Raw genomic sequence first — 24,568 nt, 5'->3', positions numbered from 1 at the left:
TTTTTCAACCATCTACAGAAGGACTAGTAGCTATGCACTACAGTTTGGGGGTTATTTAGCCAGGAGATTACATAGGAAGTATCCAAATACTGACTAGCTGATGTGGTTATGGTAAATATTTTCCCAAGTTTCTCTGTTTAAAAAAGTGTTTTAAAAATATTTATTACATATGACTGTATTAAAATACCTGGTTTGTAGAAATACTAAGAAGATATTGAGGTGATGAGGATGTGGTTTCACTTGACAATAAATCTGTCTTTAAGTGATCTACAATACAGGACAAAGATGAAGACTTCAACTTGTAAGCTTTGTCACTCAGAATTCATTTATCTGATTTGTATACAGATTTGTATAAAAAGTAGTTGCATTTGATAAAAACTAAATTCAATAGACTTGAAACAAACTGAAAACAACCCAAATGAAACAAACAAAATGAAACCTTAACTTGTTCACAGGCCAATGTCAATTGAACAATTAAACCTCATTCTATGTAAAGTCATAAGTGACTATTCAGGTATTGATTACCAACCATACATTAAAATGTTTTTAAAAAATCAACAAAAAATCAATATAATAAACATCAAACAACAAAGAAAGTTATTATACGAAAGAAAGAAATACATGTTTTAGTTAAAAATACATAAATATAAATAATATATATAATACTTAATTTGTACATGAAATTCCTACCTGAAATACAAGTATATTTATTAGCACCACCTGAATCACTGCAAAATGACTAAGCTGACTTCACAGAGATCATTCTGTAGCCTATAATTTTTGCAGAGTTGTTTTTGAGGACGAGAGTAGCCTGCAACATCTTTTTTCCCACCATCCTCGGAATGAAACCGACGCTCCTCTCCATAGTGCCCCCTGGCTTTAACAGTTGAATACTGCAAGATAGGAAGGCATTTTTATGTTAGGTATTTGTCTGAATGACGCAACATATGAATTGACAAGACTGGTTATTCATGTGAAGGTTAGGTGAATGGGGGTTAAAGGGGTAGTTCACCCAATTACAAAATTACATATTTGTTTCCTTACCCTGTAAGCAGTCTATGGACAAGATAAGACACTGGCAGCAATCCAGGCTTTGGTTTTGTTTACCTATCTTTCCATGTCAATAGCCCGCTTACAGGATAAGGAAATCAATATGTCTATTTGTAATTTGAGTGAACTATCCCTTTGAATCTAGTGAAGTTAATCTACAGCGTAACATCTCATAATGAAAATGTTGAAGTGCAAAGAGTTTACAGAATGTAGTTTTGCCTCTAAATCTTGTAAAGTTCCCCTGTGGATATCACTCACATTGCCGTGGCTCATATTGCCATGGCACCAAGTAACCATGTACAGTATAGTTACAGCCTTTAGATAAGAGTTTCAATTGTTTCTCCAAATGATCTTATACTGGCGCTTAGGTTTACACAGCGTTACGTTCTGTCCTTGACTAACCATACAAATATTTAAGGACTTATACCTTACGACTATGCCACTCCTTGTGTTTGCACATTCTTTTGCCAATGCTCAATGGAATGCACATTTTTGTTGTTGTTGGCAGTTACCATCACTGCCTGCCGTCACTCCTTACGTAAGAAATGTTTTCGAGTTGACGTCTGAGACACCCAAGAAGGAAACACATTCAAAGAACACTTAAAGAACATGTTCTTACCTTGAGTGCATTTCCCCCTCGATCAAACCAGAGCCAGTCACGGTTAATAGGCCGCTCACAGGTACAGAGAAGGGGTTGCAGAAGACTACGAGGGCTGTGTGCTCCTTGTGTGGCATGACGGAGTCTTCATCTGCAATCTAAAGAATAAAAAAGGTTAAAGCTATGTCCTTCGTCTGCACACATAGTACACAGGATGTTATCAACCCATTTGTTTTAGGTATAAAACAAGTAATGGACCTATTTCACATAGCAAATCACTGTCTAAACATAGCTATATTGTTTAGTCTAGGACTTAATTGCTTGAATGTTGACGCAAGATGTATAACAGACGTTCAAATACCCTGTGTGAAGTTAATTTGGTGTGTAGAGACTTTCTGAAGAGATGTCTGTACCTGTATGGAGAGTTGAGGGCTGGTGATGTTGAACTCCTCTGAGGCCAAGACTCTCTCCCGAGTGCACTCGTCCTCCATGACCACAGCCAGGTTGACCAAGTCATCTCCCATCAGAGACTCATACTGGGCATGGTCGATCAGGTGATGAATGGCCTTATCTGGAGGGAGGGCGAGGGAGAGGGAGAAAAAGTGAGGGGGGAACCAATTAGTGAATACATGAGGTAGGTTCAACAAAATGGTATGGTGTCCCTGAATTGTTCCATATGACCAAAGACAGAATTTTAAGGAAAATTACTACTTTTAAGTGGTATAGTAGGCATGTCAAGAAATACAACACATTTCATTTCATAGATCTGTGTGGAGGGAGTACAGTATCTTTAGGGTGCTAGCCATATGACATTATGCGCCAATATTAACGTTAGCGATGCGTTAAGGTTCCTACCTTCATGCGGCGCTATCCGGATGACGTTATGGACCTCCCAGAAGGTGTCTGAGGGACTACGGTTGTACTCCTTGGTCTGAGCGTTGACATGCTCCCTCAGCACCTTGGGGATGCTGTCCATGTTGGTGACCATGACTGTGAAGGTTATGTTTTCCCCAGCCACAGGCACTTTAGGGAGGCTCAGAGACACTAAGAGGCCCTGGGTTGACCCTATGAGACACATATGAATGGAACATTAAATGAAGTGTATTATGTCAATGACTCAAAGAAGTGTAATATGTCAAGGACTCAAGGAAGTGTATTATGTCAATGATTCAATTAAGTGTAGTATGTCGATTACTCAATTAAATGTATGATGTCAATTACATTTGTGGACAGATGGAATATAGACAGAACCATATAGAAGATCAAATAATCAACACTCACCTCTCTTATGTGTTGATTCTCCTGAAAATACTAGAGAGAAAAAAAACATTGTTAGACATTTGGAAATAGGAATAGGCTTGTAATAAATACTGTTGAATAGTGCTATTTTTTCATACACTGAATGAATAATGTAGCTAGTAAGTTAGCACTTGCACTCTTGCAAATTAATTACTTAAAAATCATGCAATGTGATTTTCTGGATTTTTGTTTTAGATTCCGTCTCACAGTTGAAGTGTACCTATGATAGAAATTTCTTACCTCTACATGCTTTGTAAGTAGGAAAACCTGCAAAATCGGCAGTGTATCAAATACTTGTTCTCCCCACTGTATATATATAGTAAATATACATATATATATATATATATACACATACAGACAGTGTATTCGGAAAGTATTCAGACCACTTCGCTTTTTCCACATTTTGTTACCTTACAGCCTTAATCTAAAATGGATTAAATATTGTTTCCCTCATTAATCTACACACAATACCCCATAATGACAGAGCAAAAAAAAAATATCTAAATGTTCGAACATTTATTTAAAATAAAAAACGTATTTACATAAGTATTCAGACCCTTTGCTATGACACTCAAAATTTAGCTCATGTACATTCTGTTTCCATTGATCATCCTTGAGATGTTTCTACAACTTCATTGGAGTCCACCTGTGGTAAATTCAATTGATTGGACATGCTTTGGAAAGGCACACACCTGTCTATATAAGGTCCCACAGTTGACAGTGCATGTGAGAGCAAAAACCAAGTCATGAGGTCAAATTAATTGTCCGTAGAGCTCCGAGACAGTATTGTGTCAAGTTACAGATCTGGGGAAAGGTACCAAAACATTTTTGCAGCATTGAAGGTCCCCAAGAACACAGTGGCCTCCATCATTCTTAAATGGAAGCATTTTGGAACCACCAAGGCTCTTCCTAGAGCTGGATGCCAGGCCAAACTGAGCAATCGGGGGAGAAGGGCCTTGGTCAAGGAGGACCAAGAACCTAATGGTCACTCTGACAGAGCTCCAGAGTTCCTCTGTGGAGATGGGAGAACCTTCCAGAAGGACAACCATTTCTCCAGCACTCCACCAATCAGGCCTTTATGGTAGAGAGGCCAGATGGAAGCCACTCCTCAGTGAAAGGCACATGACAGCCCCCTTGCAATTTGCCAAAAGGCACCTAAAGGTCTGTCAGACCATGAGAAACAGGATTCTCTGGTCTGATGAAACCAAGTTTTAACTATTTGGCCTGAATGCCAAGCATAAGGTCTGGAGGAAACCAGGCACCGCTCATCACCTGGCCAATACCATCCTTACGGTGAAGCATGTTGGTGGCAGCATCATGCTGTGAGGATGTTTTTTAGCTGCAGGGACTGGCAGACCAGTCAGGATCGAGTGAAAGATTAATGGAGCAAAGTACAGAGAAATCCTTTATGAAAACCTGCTCCAGAGTGCTCAGGACCTCAGACTGGGGCGAAGGTTCACCTTCCAACAGGACAACAACCCTAAGCACACAGCCAAGACAACACAGGAGTGGCTTCGGGACAAGACTCTGAATGTCCTTGAGTGGCCACGCAAAGAGCCTGGACCTGAACTCGATCTAACATTTCTGGAGAGACATGAAAATAGCTGTGCAGCAATGCTCCCGATCCAACCTGAAGAGCTTGAGAGGATCTGCAGAGAAGAATGTGAGAAACTCCCCAAATAGAGGTATGCCAAGCTTGTAGCGTCATACCCAAGAAGACTCGCTGCTGTAATCGCTGCCAAAGGTGCTTCAACACAGTACTGAGTAAAGGGTCTAAATACTTATGTAAATGTGATAATTCCATTTTTCTAAAATCCTGTTTTTGTTTTGTCATTATGGGGTATTGATGAGGGGGGGAAATTATTTTATACATTTTAGAAAAAGTCTGTATCGTAACAAAATGTGGAAAAAGTGAAGTGGTCTGAATAGTTTACGAATGTGTGTGTGTGTGTGTGTGTGTGTGTGTGTGTGTGTGTGTGTGTGTGTGTGTCTTCATAGTCTACAAATAGTTTATTAACGCTTATCCATGATAGTTACTACAAAGTCTTACCGATTTGATATTAGCATTTGATTCATGGCATCACTTCCTGTTCGACTCACCTTTGGTGGGTTTGTAGTTCCCTGTGATGTTCTGAGGCCTTGGTGAGCCTACGGTCTGGGTGACGATGAGGGAACCAACTCTCTCTGTGTCTGTGCTGGAACTCAGCACCTGGCCCTGCTTCACAATGACCGTTTGGACGTCAGCATTCACCTCAGCATACACAAAGGGGATGTCGTAGACCAGGTCCACACGCCGGTCTCTGATAGCCTTCACTGGGGCTGGGCCACAGCAGAAGATTCCTAGGAGGAGGAAATATATGGTGGAGCTTTAGAACTAAAAGCAATAGTAGCCATACTCTTTGATTGATTCCAGTCTGGATGACGTAGAATGTGTCATAAAAATAATAGAAACAGGTAATAGACATATATTAATTTTTTTCTCTGGTTATCAGTGTCGGTGGCTTGTGACTGTGACAAGTGCAGGGTCTGAATATCATAAAAACTAAAATAATCGTTTTTTACTTGTTATTTATGAATGGACTTTCAGTTTTATTTAATCTAACTTGTATTATGGAGTTTCTATTTAGTCTGTTTCGACTCTGACCTTCGCTCCTCTCCTGCGGGGTTGGATCCAAAACCTGCCATCCGTCAAATCCTGCACCCAGGTCTGGCCGGGTCATCCAACACTCCACCCATACATGGAAATTCCTGAAATGGGGGACAAAACAGCACATTTTAATACCAAAGACTGATTGATTTTTACATGCAATTACTTACATGTTCCTTAAAATACTTCTTGCTATCATATAATCTACTTTCATATTATTTAATCTACAAATAATATTTAATACTCATGGTGTGGTAATGCTGTAGACTAGATATCTGCTTACCATATGCTGTCTTTACTGTGAGGTAGTTTCTTGCCCGTCTCAGAGTAAAACTCCTCGATGACCAGGTTGCCGTTGGTGTCATGGGCTGAGTTGAAGTTGGTGATGACACGGGATGGAATACCAAGAGCTCTCATGACTAGGAAGAGATAGAAATACAAGGATGAAGAATTTGTCAATCATTTGACCAATGATTTTCTAACTCGTTATATTCCTAACAGAAAGACAATCTTGTTCAAATATTCCATTACGATTGTGCCATGATGAACATATACAGAAATTCAGCTGGGAGTGATATTATTCAATATGCATTGATAAAATATTTTTACAATACATACATTTCCAACATATTCATTACCTGTGCACATCACAGCAGCAAACACCCAGCACTGGCCGTACATCACTGGGCTGAACTTGGACTTGGCCCACTGCCTCAAAATATCCGCACTTCCTGTCCACTTGGAGGGGGGCACCCCGTTCTTGAAATCGCCCAACCAGTTCCCTCTCAGGACTCCTCGGTCGTCCTCGCAGTTGATCTGATAGAGAATGACACAATTATCTACCCAATGTTCCCTCTAGGGATCAACAATGTTTATTCGGTAACCGTTTATTTGACATTTCTGAAATACCTGGTAACAAGGTACTTACATGGGAATTTTTTCGAGTCCAAAAGTTAAGTACAAAGTACCATTTATTAAATTCAGAGTGAAATCATTTAAGAAAGGTTAACATAGTAAGATGACTCAGCTACATAGAAACAATATTTTTTAATGGCCTTATCACGTAACCTCACTTCAAACCTCATTGCTTGAACTGAAATATAAACACATTGCGTGAGCGTATTATCAGTATTATAGACTACCAGACATTTCAAGCCAGGACCTGTTTTGTGAGCTCCAGAGCTCCTGAGCTCTTATTCTAATTTCAACACAAAGCGTGAGAGATTAATTTACTATCTGAGGGATCTGAGGCATTGTCACTCACCATGGCAGACACCACCCTACTGAGGTAGATAGGATCGGCGTGGCCTAGGTAGTCCTTCTGCCAGTTCCTGCCGTGCTGCGGGCTGACCTGGAGCAGCTTCAGACAAATATCCAGAATCTCTGGCTCGTACTGCATTGATAGAAACAAAATTGAATATTTATTTATTTATTTACTTTTTTCATCTATGTTATACATTTTTCATTTATGTAATTATTTTGTCAACTTATGTCATTATTTATTCATTTATGGAACAGATTTTTCATTTATTCCTTTATTTATCTTTAGTCATGTATGTTGTCATGTCAAGCCTTTTTGTAGATGTCTCTGGAAAATGTGGTAATTGACTGTGAATGGTATCGTAAAATGTTTTGAAGCTGGTCAGGAGATGCTCACCTGATCGAACGACCAAGGTTTTGATTGAAGGTTTTTAGGGGTCCCCATGTACAATAAACCAGAGTCCTTATTTACATATTCCTCTCTCTGGTCTTCGAAGGGAATGTACACTGCATCCTCTGGAGGGAGAACACTTTGATTACTTTAACATCAAACATGTTTGTATCTTATATAATTGGTACTTACTTTGAGAACGGATCGATGTAGAAATTTGCCAATATGAACCCTTACCTCTCCACCGCAATAACGGAGGTAGGATTCAAAATAGCTAGGATGCATCACCAACGTGATCACACTTAGTAAAGCAGTTTTGATGAAAGGCACTGCATTAATGCAGTGTACCATTATCATTTCCAGAAATCTTATTATCCTATCTAATCAAGATTAAAGTTTGCATTTGACTCAAGGACAATCTGTGTTGGGATAAATTCCATTTCATTTTGTGTCTTGAATCAGAATTTCTATTCACTTCTATATTGCTATGAAGCGAAATGGACTTGACACCAAATGCGGCTACAATCAATACATTTAATCATAGGAGCGGGTTTAAGTCGTCCTGTAGATTAACTCACCGTGGCACCAGGGGTTGCAAAGGAGAACAAAGTCTCCCACCACGTAGCCCTGCTGACCGTGCTGTGTGAGCACGTGGAGCTGAATACTGTAGCGCCCTATGGAGGAAGAGGCAGGGCTTGATATGTACAGAGAGGGAGAGTTGGGGTTCAGGCCTTTGGGGGTGAAGTAGGCACTCCATCGGGAGGGGGATCCCTGCTTGGAGAAGGTGACGGGGAACTCTGCGTACAGCCGACCTGTCGGGAAAAAGGAATGAATATGGGTCAGATAACGCAATGCACACCACCACTATTGTCTCCTTAATTCTCATGAATGGGTGTACTTGAGCTTTCTACAGAGTTAAATACATCATCCATGCTCTGACAAATGTCCTAACCGATTATTGGCAAAACAAATATGACTTGAACAGTATGTATCACAGTGTACCTAGGAGGATTCTGAACATCAGGGTGTCAGTGTGTGGGTTGAAGGCTCGTCCCTTCAGGAACAGGGTGATTTTGAATGGTGTTCCTCTCCGCACCACCAGGGTTTTAGAGTTGAACCCCTGGGTATAGTGGCTCTCATGGTTGCCCTGAAGTTCCAGGTTGACATATTGGATTCTCAATTCTGGAGGGAAAGAAACACTGGGCGTTTGTCAATGGAATACTGAAGACTTTAATGTGAGTCAAATGCAGAGATCGGAAACCACATCCAAATGCGGAAATACCAAGATGTTCCTTTTTGCTATTCAATAAGATATCTCGTCTGAATAGTAAATTCTGCTTAGCAGTGCTAATAACACATTTAACAATTCCATCTAGAATAGAAGGATTTTTTTAAATTCTTTTTTTACAGATAATAAAATCATTCAGTTTTGCGTGATGATTTACACTAGAATAATTTCAAGGATTATAAAAGCATACTGATTCAATTGTGGTGTCAAGAGCACACGGGGGTGCAATGTTGAATTGCTTCGAAAGTGTTATTGCGGATTGACCATGTGACCACAAAACTACAGTTTGACAGTTGAGTAAATCTGAGTTGTGATATAACCCACCAAAGAATCATACCACTAAACTTTTAATGTCACAGGACAATAAATTGAGTAGTCTAAAAAGAATATAGTGCAATAATAGTCATAAGACATAGCCTAACGATAAGCATAACAAAAGCAGTATCTCACCTTCCATTTGTGTGTGCTCCAGTTCGAAAGGCTCACTGTTTTAGTGATATGGGGAACACTTTCCATCTCTACCTATTTAAACAGTCTCCTCTGCCCCACCCACTGGAGTGTCTGAAGAATTACTGTACAGGGTGTTTGCAAGCAGATTAACTGGTTTCGCCTATGATCACTGACAGGTTTTTAATCGGACTTATAACCTTTATGTGATCGCCTAGGGAAAGAGTTGTACAATAGTCAAGGACATAGGTGTGTTCTTGCGCAGATGACTTACCAATGTGCGTGTTTAGAATGTGAGTGACTAACAGGACCAACTCACTCAAAAGTACAGTACATCCCAGATAGCAAGATATGTCCCCTGCTTGCTATTTTCCGCTGACACTACGACCAAGGCTATAAATTCGAGTTAGCCACTCAAGACATGATTTGCATTTCTGGCGGGTAGCCCCCATTCAGAGGACCACTATAAGCCCTTGGCAGACAGCTTTTGCATCGCTGGTATTAAGCCTCCGCTTAGAGGACAGCTATTTAGCCATGAGTTAATTTGAAGGACAATGGCAAGGAATTTCTCTCATCTCAAATTCGGCCTGCCACCCTTCGGCTACCATAGCCAGCCAGAGGCTGCAAGCTGTTTTGTTGTTTCTATAAATACCTTATATCTGTTGTGATTTTAATTAGATTTAATTTATTTGCCAATTTAAAACACAGTACAACCACACATGGGGACATAATCCATTTACAATCATTACTGATTACACAAAAAGTGATAGGCCTACATCTAAACATTTACAGTTTAAGTTAATGATAAAATGATTATACCCAATAATAGCCTACATTTTTACCATTGTTTTAATATAGGCTACTATATGTTTGAGGCACTAAAAAATGGTTCCTTCTTAGCAATAAATGCCACTACCTAAACTGCCTCAACCACTTGAAGAAAAATGTTAATCACAATGTACAGCAAGTAGGTGGCAGCGCCTCTTCAACCCACAGAAGAAATAGCTACCATCCTACATGGTCATCACTAGTTACCACAGCCACAAAGTCATAAATCCCGCCTATTTCTATAAACTATACTGAACAAAAATATAAACCAACATATAACAATTTCTAAGATTTTACTGAGTTACAGTTCACATAAGGAAATCAGCCAATTGAAATAAATTCATTAGGCCCTATTCTATGGATTTCACATGACTGGGAATACAGATATGCATCTGTTGGTCACAGACACCTTAATAAAATGTAGGAGCGTAGATCAGAAAAATAGTCAATATCTGGTGTGACCACCATTTGCCTCATGTAGCTTGACACAGCTCCTTCACATAGAGTTGATCAGGATGTTGACTGTGGATTGTTATCCCACTCCTCTTCAATGGCTGTGTGAAGTTGCTGGATATTGGCGGGAACTGGAACATGCTGTCGTTCTCGTTGATCCAGAGCATCCCAAACATGCTCAATGGTTGACATCTCTGGTGAGTATGCAGGTCATGGAAGAACTGGGACATTTTCAGTTTCCAGGAATTGTGTACAGATCCTTGCAACATGGGGCCGTGCATTATGATGCTGAAACATGAGGTGATGGCGGTGGATGAATGGCACAACAATGGGCCTCTGGATCTCGACAGGGTATCTTAATGTATTCAAATTGCCATCGATAAAATGTGTGCGTTGTTCACAGCTTATGCCTGCCCATACCATAACCCCACTGCCACCATTGGGCACTTTGTTCATAACGTTGACATCAGCAAACCGCTCCCCCACACCACGCCAGATGGCAGTCTGCCATCTGCCCGGTACAGTTGAAACCTGGATTCATCCGTGAAGAGCACACTTCTCCAGCGTGCCAGTGGCCATCGAAGGTGAGCATTTACCCATTGACGTCGGTTACGACGCCGAACTACAGTCAGGTCAAGACCTTGGTGAGGACTACGAGCACACAGATGAGCTTCCCTGAGACGATTTCTGACAGTTTTGGAGAAATTCAACGTTTTATCAGCTGTCCAGGTGGAGATCCTGGGCTGGCGTGGTTACATGTGGTCTGCAGTTGTGAGGCCGGTTGGACGTACTGCCCAATTCTCTAAAACAACATTGGAGCCGGTTTATGGTAAAGAAATTAACATTAAATTCTCTGGCAACAGCTCTGGTGGACATTCCTGCAGTCAGCATGCCGATTGTACGGTGGCATTGTGTTGTGTGACAAAACTGCACATTTTAGAGTGGCCTTTTATTGTACACAAGCTGCACCTGTGTAATGATCATGCTGTTTAATCAGCTTCTTGATATTCCACACCTGTCAGGTGGATGGGTTATCTTGGCAAAGGAGAAATGCTCACAAACAGGGATGTAAACAAATTTGTGCATGCAATTTTAGAGAAATAAGTATTTTATTTCAGCTCATAAAACATGGGACCAACACATGTTTATATTTTTGCTCAGTGTATAAAACGCCTATTTCTAATATGTTTCTAATTAAAAATAGATTTTAAACCTAACCCTGAGTTCAACCACACTGCTAATCCAAACCTTAAATTAAGACCCAAAAAGCACATTTTTGTTTTCACACATTTTTACGAAATAGACCACTTTAACTTTGTGAATGTGGTAATTAACGTTAGTGGAAACCATCCTCGACCAAGTTTTCAAACCTTTTTCAAGCCGGCACGCATTCAGTCAAACGATATAGATGGAGCAACAATACACTAGCCTGGATTTTTAATCTTGCAAGCAGCCAGGGGATCATTTGCGGGAGACAATATACCTTGTTAGCTACATAGCTTAGCTAACTATTTTTTTTTTTATTGTAATTGTTTTTGTTTTTAGTTCTCAGTTCTGCACCAGATTGGAAAGCAATGTTTGTTTAATCAAGTAAGTAGCTAATGTTACTGCTTTCCTTCATTTGTGAGTAGTTTTACTTCTGTAACGTCAACAAGGACAATAACGCAAGCTAGCTAGCTAGCCTAGCTAACTAGTCAACATTACTTGGCTAGCTTACTAACGTTAGCTAGCTAGCTACCTACACTATATTAACAAACGTATGTGGACACCCCTTCAAATTAGTGGATTTGGCTATTTTAGCCACACCTGTTGCTGACAGGTGTATAAAATTGAGAACATAGCCATGCAATCTCCATAGACAAACATTGGCAATAGAATGTACTTACTGAAGAGCTCAGTGACTTTCAATGTGGCACCGTCATAGGATGCCACCTTTCCAACAAGTCAGTTCATCAAATTTCTGCCCTGCTAGAGCTGCCCCGGTCAACTGTAAGTGCTGTTATTGTGGGTGGAAACGTCTAGGAGCAACAACAACTCAGCCGCAAAGTGGTAGGCCACACAAGCTCACAGAATGGGATCGCCGAGTGCTGAAGCGTGTAAAAAACGTCTGTCCCCGGTTGCAACACTCACTACCGAGTTCCAAAGTACCTCTGGAAGCAAGGTCATCACAAGAACTGTTCGTCGGGAGCTTCATGAAAGGGTTTCCATGGCCGAGGAGTCGTACACAAGCCTAAGATCACCATGCGCAATGCCAAGCCTCGGCTGAAGGGGTGTAAAGTTCGCCACCATTGGACTCTGGAGCAGTGGAAACGCGTTCTCTGGAGTGATGAATCACGCTTCACCATCTGGCAGTCCGACGGACGAATCTGGGTTTGGTGGATGCCAGGAGAACGCTACCAACCGAATGTATAGTGTTAACTGTAAAGTTTGGTGGATGAGGAATAACGCTACAGCATACAATGACATTCTTGACGATTCTGTGCTTCCAACTTTGTGGCAAAGCGAGGTCCATCCAAAATTGGTTTGTCGAGATCAGTGTGGAAGATCTTGACTGGCCTCACAGAGCCCTGACCTCAACCCCATCGAATACCTTTGGGATGAATTGGAACACCGACTGCGAGCCAGGCCTAATCGCCCAACATCAGTGCCCGACCTCACTGATTGGAAGCTGAATGGAAGCAAGTCACTGCAGCAATGTTCCAACATCTAATGGAAAGCCTTCCCAGAAGAAAAGTTGCTTTCGTCTCGACTTTCAAGAATGCCTGACAAATCATTATTTGAAGGATAAACCACAAGAAATGTAAGTTGTATAATGTTAATACAAAAAAAGCTGATAACTGCTCTAATCCCCTGGAGTCGATTGACGCACAAAGAAGAACCCTGCGCCGGCCAGGGAGGCGGAAGGACGAATGAACCCTGCAGCCAGAGTCCTCAATGTACCCTTCCATGATCTTGGTCTCCGGACCAAACAGTGAATAAAGCCGCCCCAGAGGTTGTGTAGTGCCCAGGAGGAGGTCAATGGCGCAGTCGTAGAGTCGATGCATAGGAAGAAATGTGGCGTGGGAACGGCTGAGAGATCTGAGGCTTTTCCTAAGGCTGCAGGAGGACATCCAGAGGCAGCCTGCGCCGCCTAGAGACAATGCGCGTGACAGAACGGGCTCCAAACTGGGATAGAACCCATAGCCCAGTCGATCAGGGGGTTGTGCCTCTGGAGCCATGACAATTCCAAAACCACAGGTACATGAGGAGACTCAATGAGCAGAAACTGCATGGACTCACTGTGGTTGCCTGACACTCGCAGGTTATTGGGAACCTTACTGTGAGTGACCTTGCCAATAGAGCGTCCGTCCAATGCACCGGCGTCCATGGGAATGGAGAGGGGTTGTGTGGAGATGCCCAGCTCCGACACCAGGGTAGCGTCCATAAAGCTCCCGTCGGCCCCAGAGTCCATTAGCACCCGGAGAGATTTAGACCAGTCACCCTACAGCTTAGAGAGGAGTACGAGTAATGAGAGATGGGAGACTCCCTGTATGGCCCACCAGCATACCCGTACCTACTGATGAGCCTGGTCTTTTTCTGGACAGGTGGATGTGTAATGAAGTACCACAATACAGACAACTTTTGGAGCACGTCTGCGTAAACATTCCTCAGGAGACAATTTAGCCTAGCCCAGTTGCATGGGCTCCGGAGGAGGCAATTCGACAGTCCTCGATGATTCCCAAGGAAACTCGGGTGACATCGGATTATGTCGGGAATGCAGGCGTCTGGGATCTCCAGGATTCTTAGCTAGCTAGCTAGCTAATAACATTACTAAAATGGACCCTTGCCTTGATTCTCGAGAGCTATGGCTATGAAGATGTCGTGTATGGATTGTAGAAGTGTTAGACTCAAGTCTTCTGCATGAAAATAATTGATTGTTTATACATAAGACCATGTAGTAAACATTACAATACAATCCACATGATGTTGGTGGCATCTTAATTGGGGAGGACGGGCATGTGGTAATTCTGGAGCTGAATCAGTGGAAAGGTATCAAATAAATCAAACACATGGTTTGATGCCATTTCATTCGCTCCGTTACAGACATTATTATGAGCCGTCTTTCCCTCAGCTGCCTTCACTGATACAATCCTATTTACAGTGTTGTATACATGTTTTTTTCTGTAGGATTCCAGAGCTGCTTGAGCTGGCCGTTTCCTGTATACCTGGAGTGATGTTTGACATCATGGAGTATGGGAGAGCTACAGTGCCTTGCTAAAGTATTCATCCCCCTGGCGTTTTTCCTATTTTGTTGCATTACAACCTGTAATTTAAATATATTTTTATTTGGATTTCATGTAATGGACATACACAAAATAGTCCAAATTGGTGAAGTGAAATGAAAAAAAAAGGAAAAAAAACAGAAAAGTGTATATTCATCCCCTTTGCTATGAAGCTCCTAAATAAGATCTGGTGCAACCGATTACCTTCAGAAGTCACATAATTAGTTAGATTGCACACAGGTGGACTTTATTTAAGTGTCACATGATCTGTCACATGATCTCAGTATATATACACCTGTTCTGAAAGCCCCCAGAGTCTGCAACACCACCAAGCAAGGGGCACAACCAAGCAAGTGGCACCATGAAGACCAAGGAGCTCTCAAAACAGGTCAGGAACAAAGTTGTGGAGAAATACAGATAAGGGTTTATGTTATAAAAAAAATATCAGAAGCTTTGAACATCCCACAGAGCACCATTAAATCCATAATTAAAAAATGGAAAGATTTGAGACTGGGATGGAGGTTGACCTTCCAGCAGAACAATGACCCTAAGCATACTGCTAAAGCAACACTTGAGTGGTTTAAATGTCTTGGAATGACCTAGTCAAAGCACAGACCTCAATCCAATTGGCAATCTGTGGTATGACTTGAAGATTGCTGTACACCAGCGGAACCCATCCAACTTGAAGGAGCTGGAGCAGTTTTGCCTTGAAGAATTGGCAAAAATCCCAGTGGAGTATGTCTCGATAAGCTTGGCACATCTAGCCAAGAGACTTGCAGTATTTGCTGAAAAAGGTGGCTCTAAAAGTATTGACTTTAGGGGAGTGAATAGTCAAGTTTTCTTGTCTTATTGTGTCTTTTGTCTTATTTCTTGTTTGTTTCACAATAAAAAAGATTTTAGCATCTTCAAACTGGTAGGCATGTTGTGTAAATCAAATGATACAAACCCCCCCCCCAAAAAGCGTTTTAAGGCAACGAAATAGGAAAAATGCCAAGGGGGTGAATACATTCGCAAGCCACTGTATTTGGAAGGGTGTGAGAACCATGAGCCTCCTAGGTTTTGTATTCCTAGTCAATGTACCTAGAAGAGGACAGAAGCTAACTGTCCTCCAGCTACACCATGGTGCTACCCCACAGAGTGCTGTTGAGGCTACTGTAGACCTTCTTTGCAAAATAGTGTGTTTTAATCAATTATTTGGTGATCTCCTGGCTAGCTCGCCAAGTATGTGGTGGAAAATCGTCTTTAGAAATATAACACTTACAAGAACTCGTGAACTAAATAAAGGCTTTTAATACAAAATATCATAAGCCGTGCTGGTCCGCGGAACAACCAACTTCCCTGAGCACTGGCTCTGCTTTTATACACATACGAGTCCATCCCACATGCAAATTAAGTTACTTCCCTCAGTCCATCTGCTTTCGGTTAGGTTATAATGGTTTCATGTCCTAAAAATAATATATTTATTATGACTATAGTCCATCTGTTGGTCAGTTGGCTGGCACCCTCCTTTGTGTGTCCCTCTGACATTGGTATGTCCAGTCGTCCTATGTCTTTGGCCTTTGTACTTCCCTCATCAGAGCTAGCGGATGCACCAAGTGTCGTCTTCTCCTGTGGTCTGTTCACGTTTCTCCTGTGGTCTGTTCACGCTTCTCCTGTGGTCTGAACTAGCAGATGCACCAAGTGTCATCTTCTCCTCCTGTGGTCTGATGTACACATGTCCTTGCTCTATAGTATTACATCTGTCCCTACATGTAACATTAACTCCCACAGGCGTGGGCAATGTTGTTGAGTTTTTCACTCACCACGTTTATTCCGAAAATGTCTGTCCTCACTCTGGTTAGCCTATGGACAAACATTAAGAATAAGCTACGTGGTGAGTTGATGCCTGTTCGGCAGCTAGTTAGCTAGGTGAATTGATCATGCTACTTTGTATGTGTTTGTTGGAATCCTTGTTTTTGGAACTGATTCCTGTTGGACCGTACCACAAATTATACCCACCCATGGGGACCGGTTAATATATTTTTTGTTTTTACATTTTGAGGCATCAGTCCCACAAAAAAATGCCAAAGCCCTCACCCTGTCAAGCAGAAATGTATTATGGTGTATGCCTGCCTGTAAGTCTTTGCTAGTGTCTGTGTGATGTGTGTTAGAAACGTGATTTATGTTTCTAGAACCATAAATAGAACATGTAAGGTTCTTGGACTATAACATTAGATTCCTTTAGTCCATTATTGGGCTAGCTAACAAGGAGCTTTATGGCACAGGTGGTAGTCAATCACATAGTTGCACCATGGGTGTTCCATCTCTATCACTATTCTTGCAAGCAAAGTATTTCAGATATAACCAAATGCAACTGAACAGTGCAGTGGGCAGGAGCTAAATTGAACGTGTAAATCTTTCTGCACAACAAGTTGACAAATGCAGAGCTTGCTGCCCGGTGGAAGTACTGTGCTCTCAGTACAGAGAAACTCCGGTGCCCTATTGTTGCTTGTGATCTGGGAAGGTGAGGACATTTTAAAATCAGTTTGTTGTTGTGAACTAGTCATATAGTATGACACCATTTTAAATCTAGCAATCTACAATATTTTGTGTTGGCATTATCAGTCTCCTAGGTGTCCCTATTAGATAATTGGATATAATCTGCATTTGAATAATATGAAAATCAGGAAGTAAGTGCTGTTTGTTGATTGGGTGCAGTTAAGAATTAAATGGCGCTGAATATTAGTAGCTTAGTTATAGGCTGCTCTTAGATACTTCTATCACACATGGATTTCATAATCAAAATGCTATTCTTGCTTACAGACTGTATAACAAAGATGCTGTGATTGAGTACCTTCTGGATAAATCTGCAGATAGACCCAACAGCGAGGTTGCATCACACCTTTGTGGCATTAAGGTATGGTAATTTTCCATGATTTCAGCTGAGGCCACATATCATTGCATTATGTAATGTGAATCAAAGGTGTGTGTGTGTGTGTGTCATTCCACAGGATATAAAGGAGCTGAACCTGATTGACAACCCAGCCTGGGAGGGCGAGAGGAGGAACACCAAAGGGGACCGCTATGAGAACATGGCACAGTGCCTGGAGATGAATGGCAAACATAGGTATGGTGTGTGTGTTGCTATGGTGTACACTAATGAATATGACTCTATATACAAGCATCTCATCAATGTCTCTACATCTTATCAATGTCTTTCAATGACAAGCGTAGAGTGGGGCATTTTGACCCGGAAGTGTCATCTCACAATGTCTGCATTTTGCTGAGTTCTGGCACTGAATCATGTGCATTAACCTACAGCCTGTCTGTGCTATAATTTTTTTAACTCCGACACAAACCGATCTGGGACCAGGGTATGTGCAGTAGGCCTCAGTGCTAAACTATAGAGATGAGATTCTGAGTGATGTGAGCCACTACACTATTTGTGCATTGCCCCATTTTTATTTTATTATTAATTTTTTTAGGTCCAATGCAGCCTTTTTTTAAATGTATCTCTATTTAAATCAGTTCTGGGCAATAATTTAAGAACCGTACTGTAATTGTTTTCAATTAAAATTGTCAAAAATGAACAAAGCTTCTTAGAAAATAGCAATTTCTCAAGCAAGAATTTTACTAGACTGTCTGGGAGTGGTCTAGGTGGGGAGGGGGGAAATGAAAACAAGTTCTTATTGGCAGAGGTTTGGAACTCTCAATGGTCTGTTAACTAGTTTCAAGTATTGTGCACAAGTACAGTGTTTTTGAAATCTGACACAGCGGTTGTATTAAGGAGAAGTTTATCTAAAGTTCCATGTTTAATACTTGTATCTTTTATCAATGTTTCTTATGAGTATTTCTGTAAATTGATGTGGCTCTCTGCAAAATCACCGGATGTTTTGGAGGCAAAACATTACTGAACATAACGCGCCAATGTAAACTAAGATTTTTGGATATAAATATGAACTTTATCGAACAAAACATACATGTATTGTGTAACATGAAGTCCTATGAGTGTCATCTGATGAAGATCATCAAAGGTTAGTGATTAATTTATCTCTTTCTGCTTTTTGTGACTCCTCTCTTTGGCTGGAAAAATGGCTGGGTTTTTCTGTGACTAGGTGCAGACCTAACAATCGTTTGGTGTGCTTTCGTCGTAAAGTCTTTTTGAAATCGGACACTGATGGGATTAACAAGTTTATCTTTAAAATGGTGTAAAATACATGTATGTCTGAGGAATTTTAATTATGAAATTAATGTTTTGAATTTGGCGCCCTGCACTTTCACTGGCTGTTGTCATATCGATCCCGTTAACGGGATTTCAGCCGTAAGAAGTTTTACAAGTAAGTTTAAATAAAACGTTAACGCCATGACTACACTGTAATTTATTATTCATAGTGAATTTTTCCTTGCCAGTTCAGTACTTTACCAGTTCAGTAATTTGCTTTTGGTATTTTGACGAAGGTTAGAGATCTATGTAATCGGACCGACTTGTACTCTGTTTACACCATGGTACTCCATCCGTCTGCTAGTCCATCCGGCTTCTAATTTGAAGTGTTAACAGTCAAGCGCATAGATATCCAGGAATAGAACAGTTTAATAAATTATTCTAAAACTATTCCAAAAGTACAATGTTGAAAATATGCTAAAGATAAAGAATGCACAATTATTGTTCCTCACACAAGCTTCTCTTATTTATATGATTTATATGTATAAAAAGTTTGACACTTTGCCTGTTATAGGTCCACCTCTTTCAACAACAATTCTGAGTACTCTGTGTGTTTTCACACTTCTAGTGACAACCGGGAAAGCTCCAGTTCTTCCCAGCTCAAGGATGTGCTAAACTGCATCCTGTGCTGAGTGGCAACGTCTCCTCAAAGTTGTAGCAGCTCAGCCGTTGTTGGTGGTGGCACTTCAGGGAGTCTTTGGGAATGATCCTGAGATCAGATGACAAGTCTTCTCAACACTACTCTTTGAAGTTCTGGGGTGTAGTCATTTGTAGTTTTCAATGTGTAGAAACTTCACCTTTGAGACTTGTTATTGTAGACTCTCCTTTAGCTGAAAGATAGAATAATATTTGGTGAGTTTTGTGTCTATAGAATGTCATTACTATCAGTGCAGAACTGTAGTGTTGACATCTGTTGAAAATATAACAGCGATAATGGGTTTGAAGAAATTGTACTTCTAGGGTTTTAGGTCATACAAATATTTTTCACAATTGAGAGGACAACTAACACTTACATATTGTTGCCCTACGCATTATCCAAGGCTCCAAACCATGTAAATGATTCTGGAAGGACTCCAGCTCAGACCTAGATCATGGATGGGCAACTTTGCTTACCGATCTGATTCTGCTACAATATTCGACATTGGTGGGGGTGGAAACACAGGTTTGCCATCCATTACAAAAAAGATTGCAGTTTTTAAACTGCAGTAAAAGTGCAGTAACTGCAGTCGACTGTGGTATTTTGGACACAGTAATTGTGTACTGCAGTTGAACTGCTGTTATATTGTATAATGGTGCCGGAGGGGATGGCTGCTGTTTTACGGGCTCCTAACCAACTGATATTTTGTTTGTTTTTTCACGTTGTTTGTAACTTATTTTTTAACTTTTGTATATAATGTTGCTGCTATAGTCTCTTATGACCGAAAAGAGCTTCTGGACATCAGAACAGCGATTACTCACCTCGAACTGGACAAAGATTTTTCTATAATGAGTCCGACACAAAGGATATATTGCTTTCTCGAGACAAGCCAAAATCTGCGTCATTTGCGTGAAGAAAAGGGGGTGGAGGTCAGGCTGCCTTCTGAGAATTTGTAGGTGAGTGCGTAAACCTCCACTACCATCTGTTCTATTGGCCAACGTGCAATCATTGGGTAAGAAAATGGATGATCTACGATTAAGACTATCATACCAATGGGACATTAAAAACTGTAATATATTATGTTTCACCGAGTCGTGGCTGAAAGACGACATGGATACTATAAAGCTGGCTGAGTATTCCGTGCATCGGTAGGACAATGAAGCTACAACCGGTAAGACGAGAGGCGGGGGTGTGTCTATCTGTAAATAACAGCTGGTGCGCGATTTCTAATATTAAAGAAGTCTCGAGGTATTGATTGCCTGAGGTAGAGTACTTCATGATAAGCTACAGACCACACTATCTACCAAGAGAGATCTCATCTATATTATTCGTAGCCGTCTATTTAATACCACAAACTGATGCTTGCACTAAGACCGCACTCAACGAGTTGTATAAGAAAATGCTTATCCAGAAGCGGCGCTCCTAGTGGCTGAAGACTTTAATGCAGGCGAACTTAAACCAATTTTACCTAATATCTACCAGCATGTCACATGTGCAACCAGAGGGAAAAAACACTCTAGACCACCTTTACTCCACACACAGAGATGTATACAAAGCTCTCCCCCGCCCTCCATTTGGCAAATCTGACCATAATTCTATCCTCCTGATTTCTGCTTACAAGCAAAAACTAAAGCAGGAAGTACCAGTGACTCGCTCAATACAGAAGTGGTCAGAGGACGCGGATGCCACACTACAGGACTGTTTTGGTAGCACAGACTGGAATATGTTCTGGGATTCATCCAATGGCATTGAGGAGTATACCACCTCAGTCACCGGCTTCATCAATAAGTGCATCGACAAAGTCGTCCCCACAGTGACCGTACGTACATATCCCAACCAGAAACCATGAATTACAGGCAACAACCGCATTGAGCTAAAGGCTAGAGCTGCCACTTTTTCAAGGTGCGGGACACTAATCCAGATGCTTATAAGAAAATCCCGCTATGCCCTCAGACGAACCATCAAACAGGCAAAGCTGGATGTGACAGGGCTTGAAATCTATTATGGACTACAAAGGGAAACCCAGCCGCGTGCTGCCCAGAGCCTACCAGACGAGCTAAATGCCTTTAACGCTTGCTTCGAGGGAAGCAACACTGAAGCATGCATGAGAGCACCAGCTGTTCCGGACGACAGTGTGATCACGCTCACTGTAGCTGCTGTGAGCAAGACCTTTTAAACCGGTCAATATTCACAAAGCCGTAGGCCAGATGGATTACCAGGATGTGTACTGGCAAGTGTCTTCACTGACATTTTCAACCTCTCCCTGACCGAGTCTGTAATACCTACAGGTTTCAAGAAGACCACCATAGTCACTGTGCCAAAGGAAGCGAAGGTAACCTGCCTAAATGGTTACCGCCCCGTAGCACTCACATCGGTAGCTATGAAGTGCTTTGAAAGGCTGGTCATGGATCACATCCACACCATCATCACGGAAAGCCTAGACCCACTCCAATTCGCATACCATGCCAACAGATCCACAGATGATGCAATCTCAATTGCGCTACATACTGCCCTTTCCCACCTGGACAAAAGGAACACCTATGTGAGAATGCTGTTCATTGACTAAAGCTCAGCATTCAACACCATAGTGCCCTCATAGCTCATCACTAAGTTAAGGACCCTGGGACTAAACACCTCCCTCTGCAACTGGATCCTGGACTTCGTGACAGGCCACCTTTAGGTGGTATGGGTAGGCAACAACACATTTGCCACGCTGATCCTCAATACTGGGGCCCCTCGGGTGCGTTTTTCATCCCCTTCTGTACTTCCTGTTCACCACTGTGTGGCCAAACACAACTCCAACACCATCATTAAGTTTGCTGATGACAAAACAGTGGCAGGCCTGATCACCAACAACGATGAGACAGCCTATAGGGAGGAGAGTTTCAAGTTCCTTGGTGTCCACATCACCAACAAACTATCATGGTCCAAACACCACAAGACAGTCGTGAAAAGGGCAAGACAACACCTTTTCCCCTTCAGGAGACTAAAACAATTTGGCATGGGTCCCCAAATCCTCAAATTTCTACAGCTGCACCATCGATTGCATTCTGACCGGTTGCATCATCGCCTGGTAGGGCAACTGCTCGGCATCTGACCATAAAGCGCTACAGAGGGTAGTGCGTACGGACCAGTACATCACTGGGGCCAAGCTTCCTGCCATCCAGGACCTATATACTAGGCGGTGTCAGAGGAAGACACAAAAAATGGTCATAGACTGTTCTCTCTCGTACCGGAAGTCTTGGACCAAAAGGCTCCTTAACAGCTTCTAACCCCAAGCCATAAGACTGCTGAACAGTTAATCAAATGGCCATCTGGACAATATATATTGACTCCCCCTCTCCCCTTTTTATTATTTCACTGCTGCTACGCGCTGTCTATCTATGCATAGTCACTTTACCCATACCTACTTGTACATATTACCTCGACTAACATGTACCCCCGCACATTGACTAGGTATCGGTACCACCTGTATATAGCCTCGTTATTGTTATTTATTTATTTTGTAGGGGGTGAATCAGCTTTAATATTGCGGATAGATTGTAGCTTCCATCAATAACTGTCTGCATCATTTCCAAACCCCCATATATTTTTTGGGGGGGTAAATATACATGCATACATACGACATGCCTACACATACAAACACTACCGTTCAAAAGTTTGGGGTCACTTAGAAATGTCCTTGTTATTGAAAGAAAAGCACTTTTTTTTTTTGTCCATTTAAAATAGCATAACATTTATCAGATATTCAGTGTAGACATTGTTAATGTTGTAAAGGACTATTGTAGCTGGAAACGGCAGATTTTTTAAATGGAATTTCTGCGTAGGTGTACAGGGGCCCATTATCAGCAACCATCACTCCTGTGTTCCAGTGGCACGTTGTGTTAGCTAATTATTTTGTTTGGCTTGCCATTCCAAATAAAATGTAATATTTTTGCTCACGTAATTTAAAAAACAGGTTGCTAGGTGTAGGCAAAACCATAATCAAAAGGGTAAACTATGATATGACTAAAGTTAATCAGTGTAATTTTTCCACAAATAGACAGGTATTTTCCTTTCCACGGTAGCAAGATTTTATCTATTTTTGCTAACTTTCCCTTAATTTTATTGTTGGATCTGATTTTAACAGCTAACATTTCAATGGCAATAATAAATAGATATGCCGATAGTGGACAACCTTGTTTTACTCCTCGACTTTCTGAGATGAAGCCATTATTTACTATTTTACACCTAGGGTTACTATACATAACTTTAACCCATTTTATAAGAGATTCTCCAAAATTGAAATATTCCAGGCATTTATATATAAACTCCAGTTGTACTTTATCAAAGGCCTTTTCAAAGACAGCTATGAATACCAGGCCTGGTTTGCCAGATATGTCACAGTGCTCTATTATTTCCAGTACTTATCTTATCTCCCATGTATCGTCCATGTAAAAAAAATTATTAGGATTAATAATATCCGACAATACCTTTTTAATTCTATGCGCTAAGCATTTAGCTAGAATTGTTGCATCACAACATTGAAGTGCATGAGGCCTCCATTCTTTTATGGACAGGAGCTTTACATTTACCACTTGGATCCTGTTTCAGTAATAATGAAATCAGACCTTGTTGAGTGTCCGATAATCTACCATTTACAGTATATGGGAGTGGTGTTTCACAGATGTTAAATTTACATTATTAATAGGAAAAAAATCCATACAATTGGCTTCTGTTAGTGGAGATGGAGGAGACAAATGAAAACATACGCTTAAAATACTTTACTTCTGGGCCTCCCGGGTGGCGCAGTGGTCTAGCTGCGCCACCAGAGTCTCTGGGTTCGCGCCCAGGCTCTGTCGCAGCCGGCCGCGACCGGGAGGTCCGTGGGGCAACGCACAATTGGCCTAGCGTCGTCCGGGTTAGGGAGGGTTTGGCCGGTAGGGATATCCTTGTCTCATCGCGCTCCAGCGACTCCTGTGGCGGGCCGGGCGCAGTGCGCGCTAACCAAGGGGGCCAGGTGCACGGTGTTTCTTCCGACACATTGGTGCGGCTGGCTTCCGGGTTGGAGGCGCGCTGTGTTAAGAAGCAGTGCGGCTTGGTTGGGTTGTGCTTCGGAGGACGCATGGCTTTCGACCTTCGTCTCTCCCGAGCCCGTACGGGAGTTGTAGCGATGAGACAAGATAGTAATTACTAGCGATTGGGGAGAAAAGGGGAGAAAAAAATTT

At 41.6% G+C, this 24,568-nt stretch overlaps 1 protein-coding gene across 1 annotated transcript; it reads right to left on the bottom strand.

Annotated features, from left to right (window-relative positions):
- Nucleotides 1–733: 733 nt before the first annotated feature.
- On the bottom strand, nt 734–13,628 carry tgm5l (transglutaminase 5, like). The gene is made up of 13 exons (XM_038965978.1): nt 13,541–13,628; nt 8,248–8,427; nt 7,824–8,057; nt 7,252–7,370; nt 6,859–6,987; nt 6,233–6,410; nt 5,878–6,013; nt 5,592–5,695; nt 5,048–5,287; nt 2,504–2,713; nt 2,062–2,219; nt 1,670–1,806; nt 734–893 (listed from the first exon to the last, which is right to left on the bottom strand). Exons 1-13 carry the CDS (start codon nt 13,626–13,628, stop codon nt 740–742), a joined length of 2,067 nt encoding a protein of 688 aa, XP_038821906.1. The 3' UTR covers nt 734–739.
- Nucleotides 13,629–24,568: the final 10,940 nt, after the last annotated feature.

Source organism: Salvelinus namaycush, chromosome 2 (assembly GCF_016432855.1).
Source record: "Salvelinus namaycush isolate Seneca chromosome 2, SaNama_1.0, whole genome shotgun sequence".
Taxonomy (NCBI): domain Eukaryota; kingdom Metazoa; phylum Chordata; class Actinopteri; order Salmoniformes; family Salmonidae; genus Salvelinus; species Salvelinus namaycush.
Note: the sequence above shows the minus strand (reverse complement) of the source record. Positions and strands in the feature narration are given on the sequence as shown.

Excerpts from the sequence above, each read along its gene's own strand:
- tgm5l (XM_038965978.1), bottom strand. The coding sequence starts at position 13,628 with ATGGACGCCGGTGCATTGGACGGACGCTCTATTGGCAAGGTCACTCAC. Across the intron at positions 6,988-7,251 it reads AACCTTGGTCGTTCGATCAG|TACGAGCCAGAGATTCTGGA; the intron begins GTGAGCATCTCC and ends CTATCAATGCAG. Across the intron at positions 5,288-5,591 it reads CCCGCAGGAGAGGAGCGAAG|GAATCTTCTGCTGTGGCCCA; the intron begins GTCAGAGTCGAA and ends TCCTCCTCCTAG.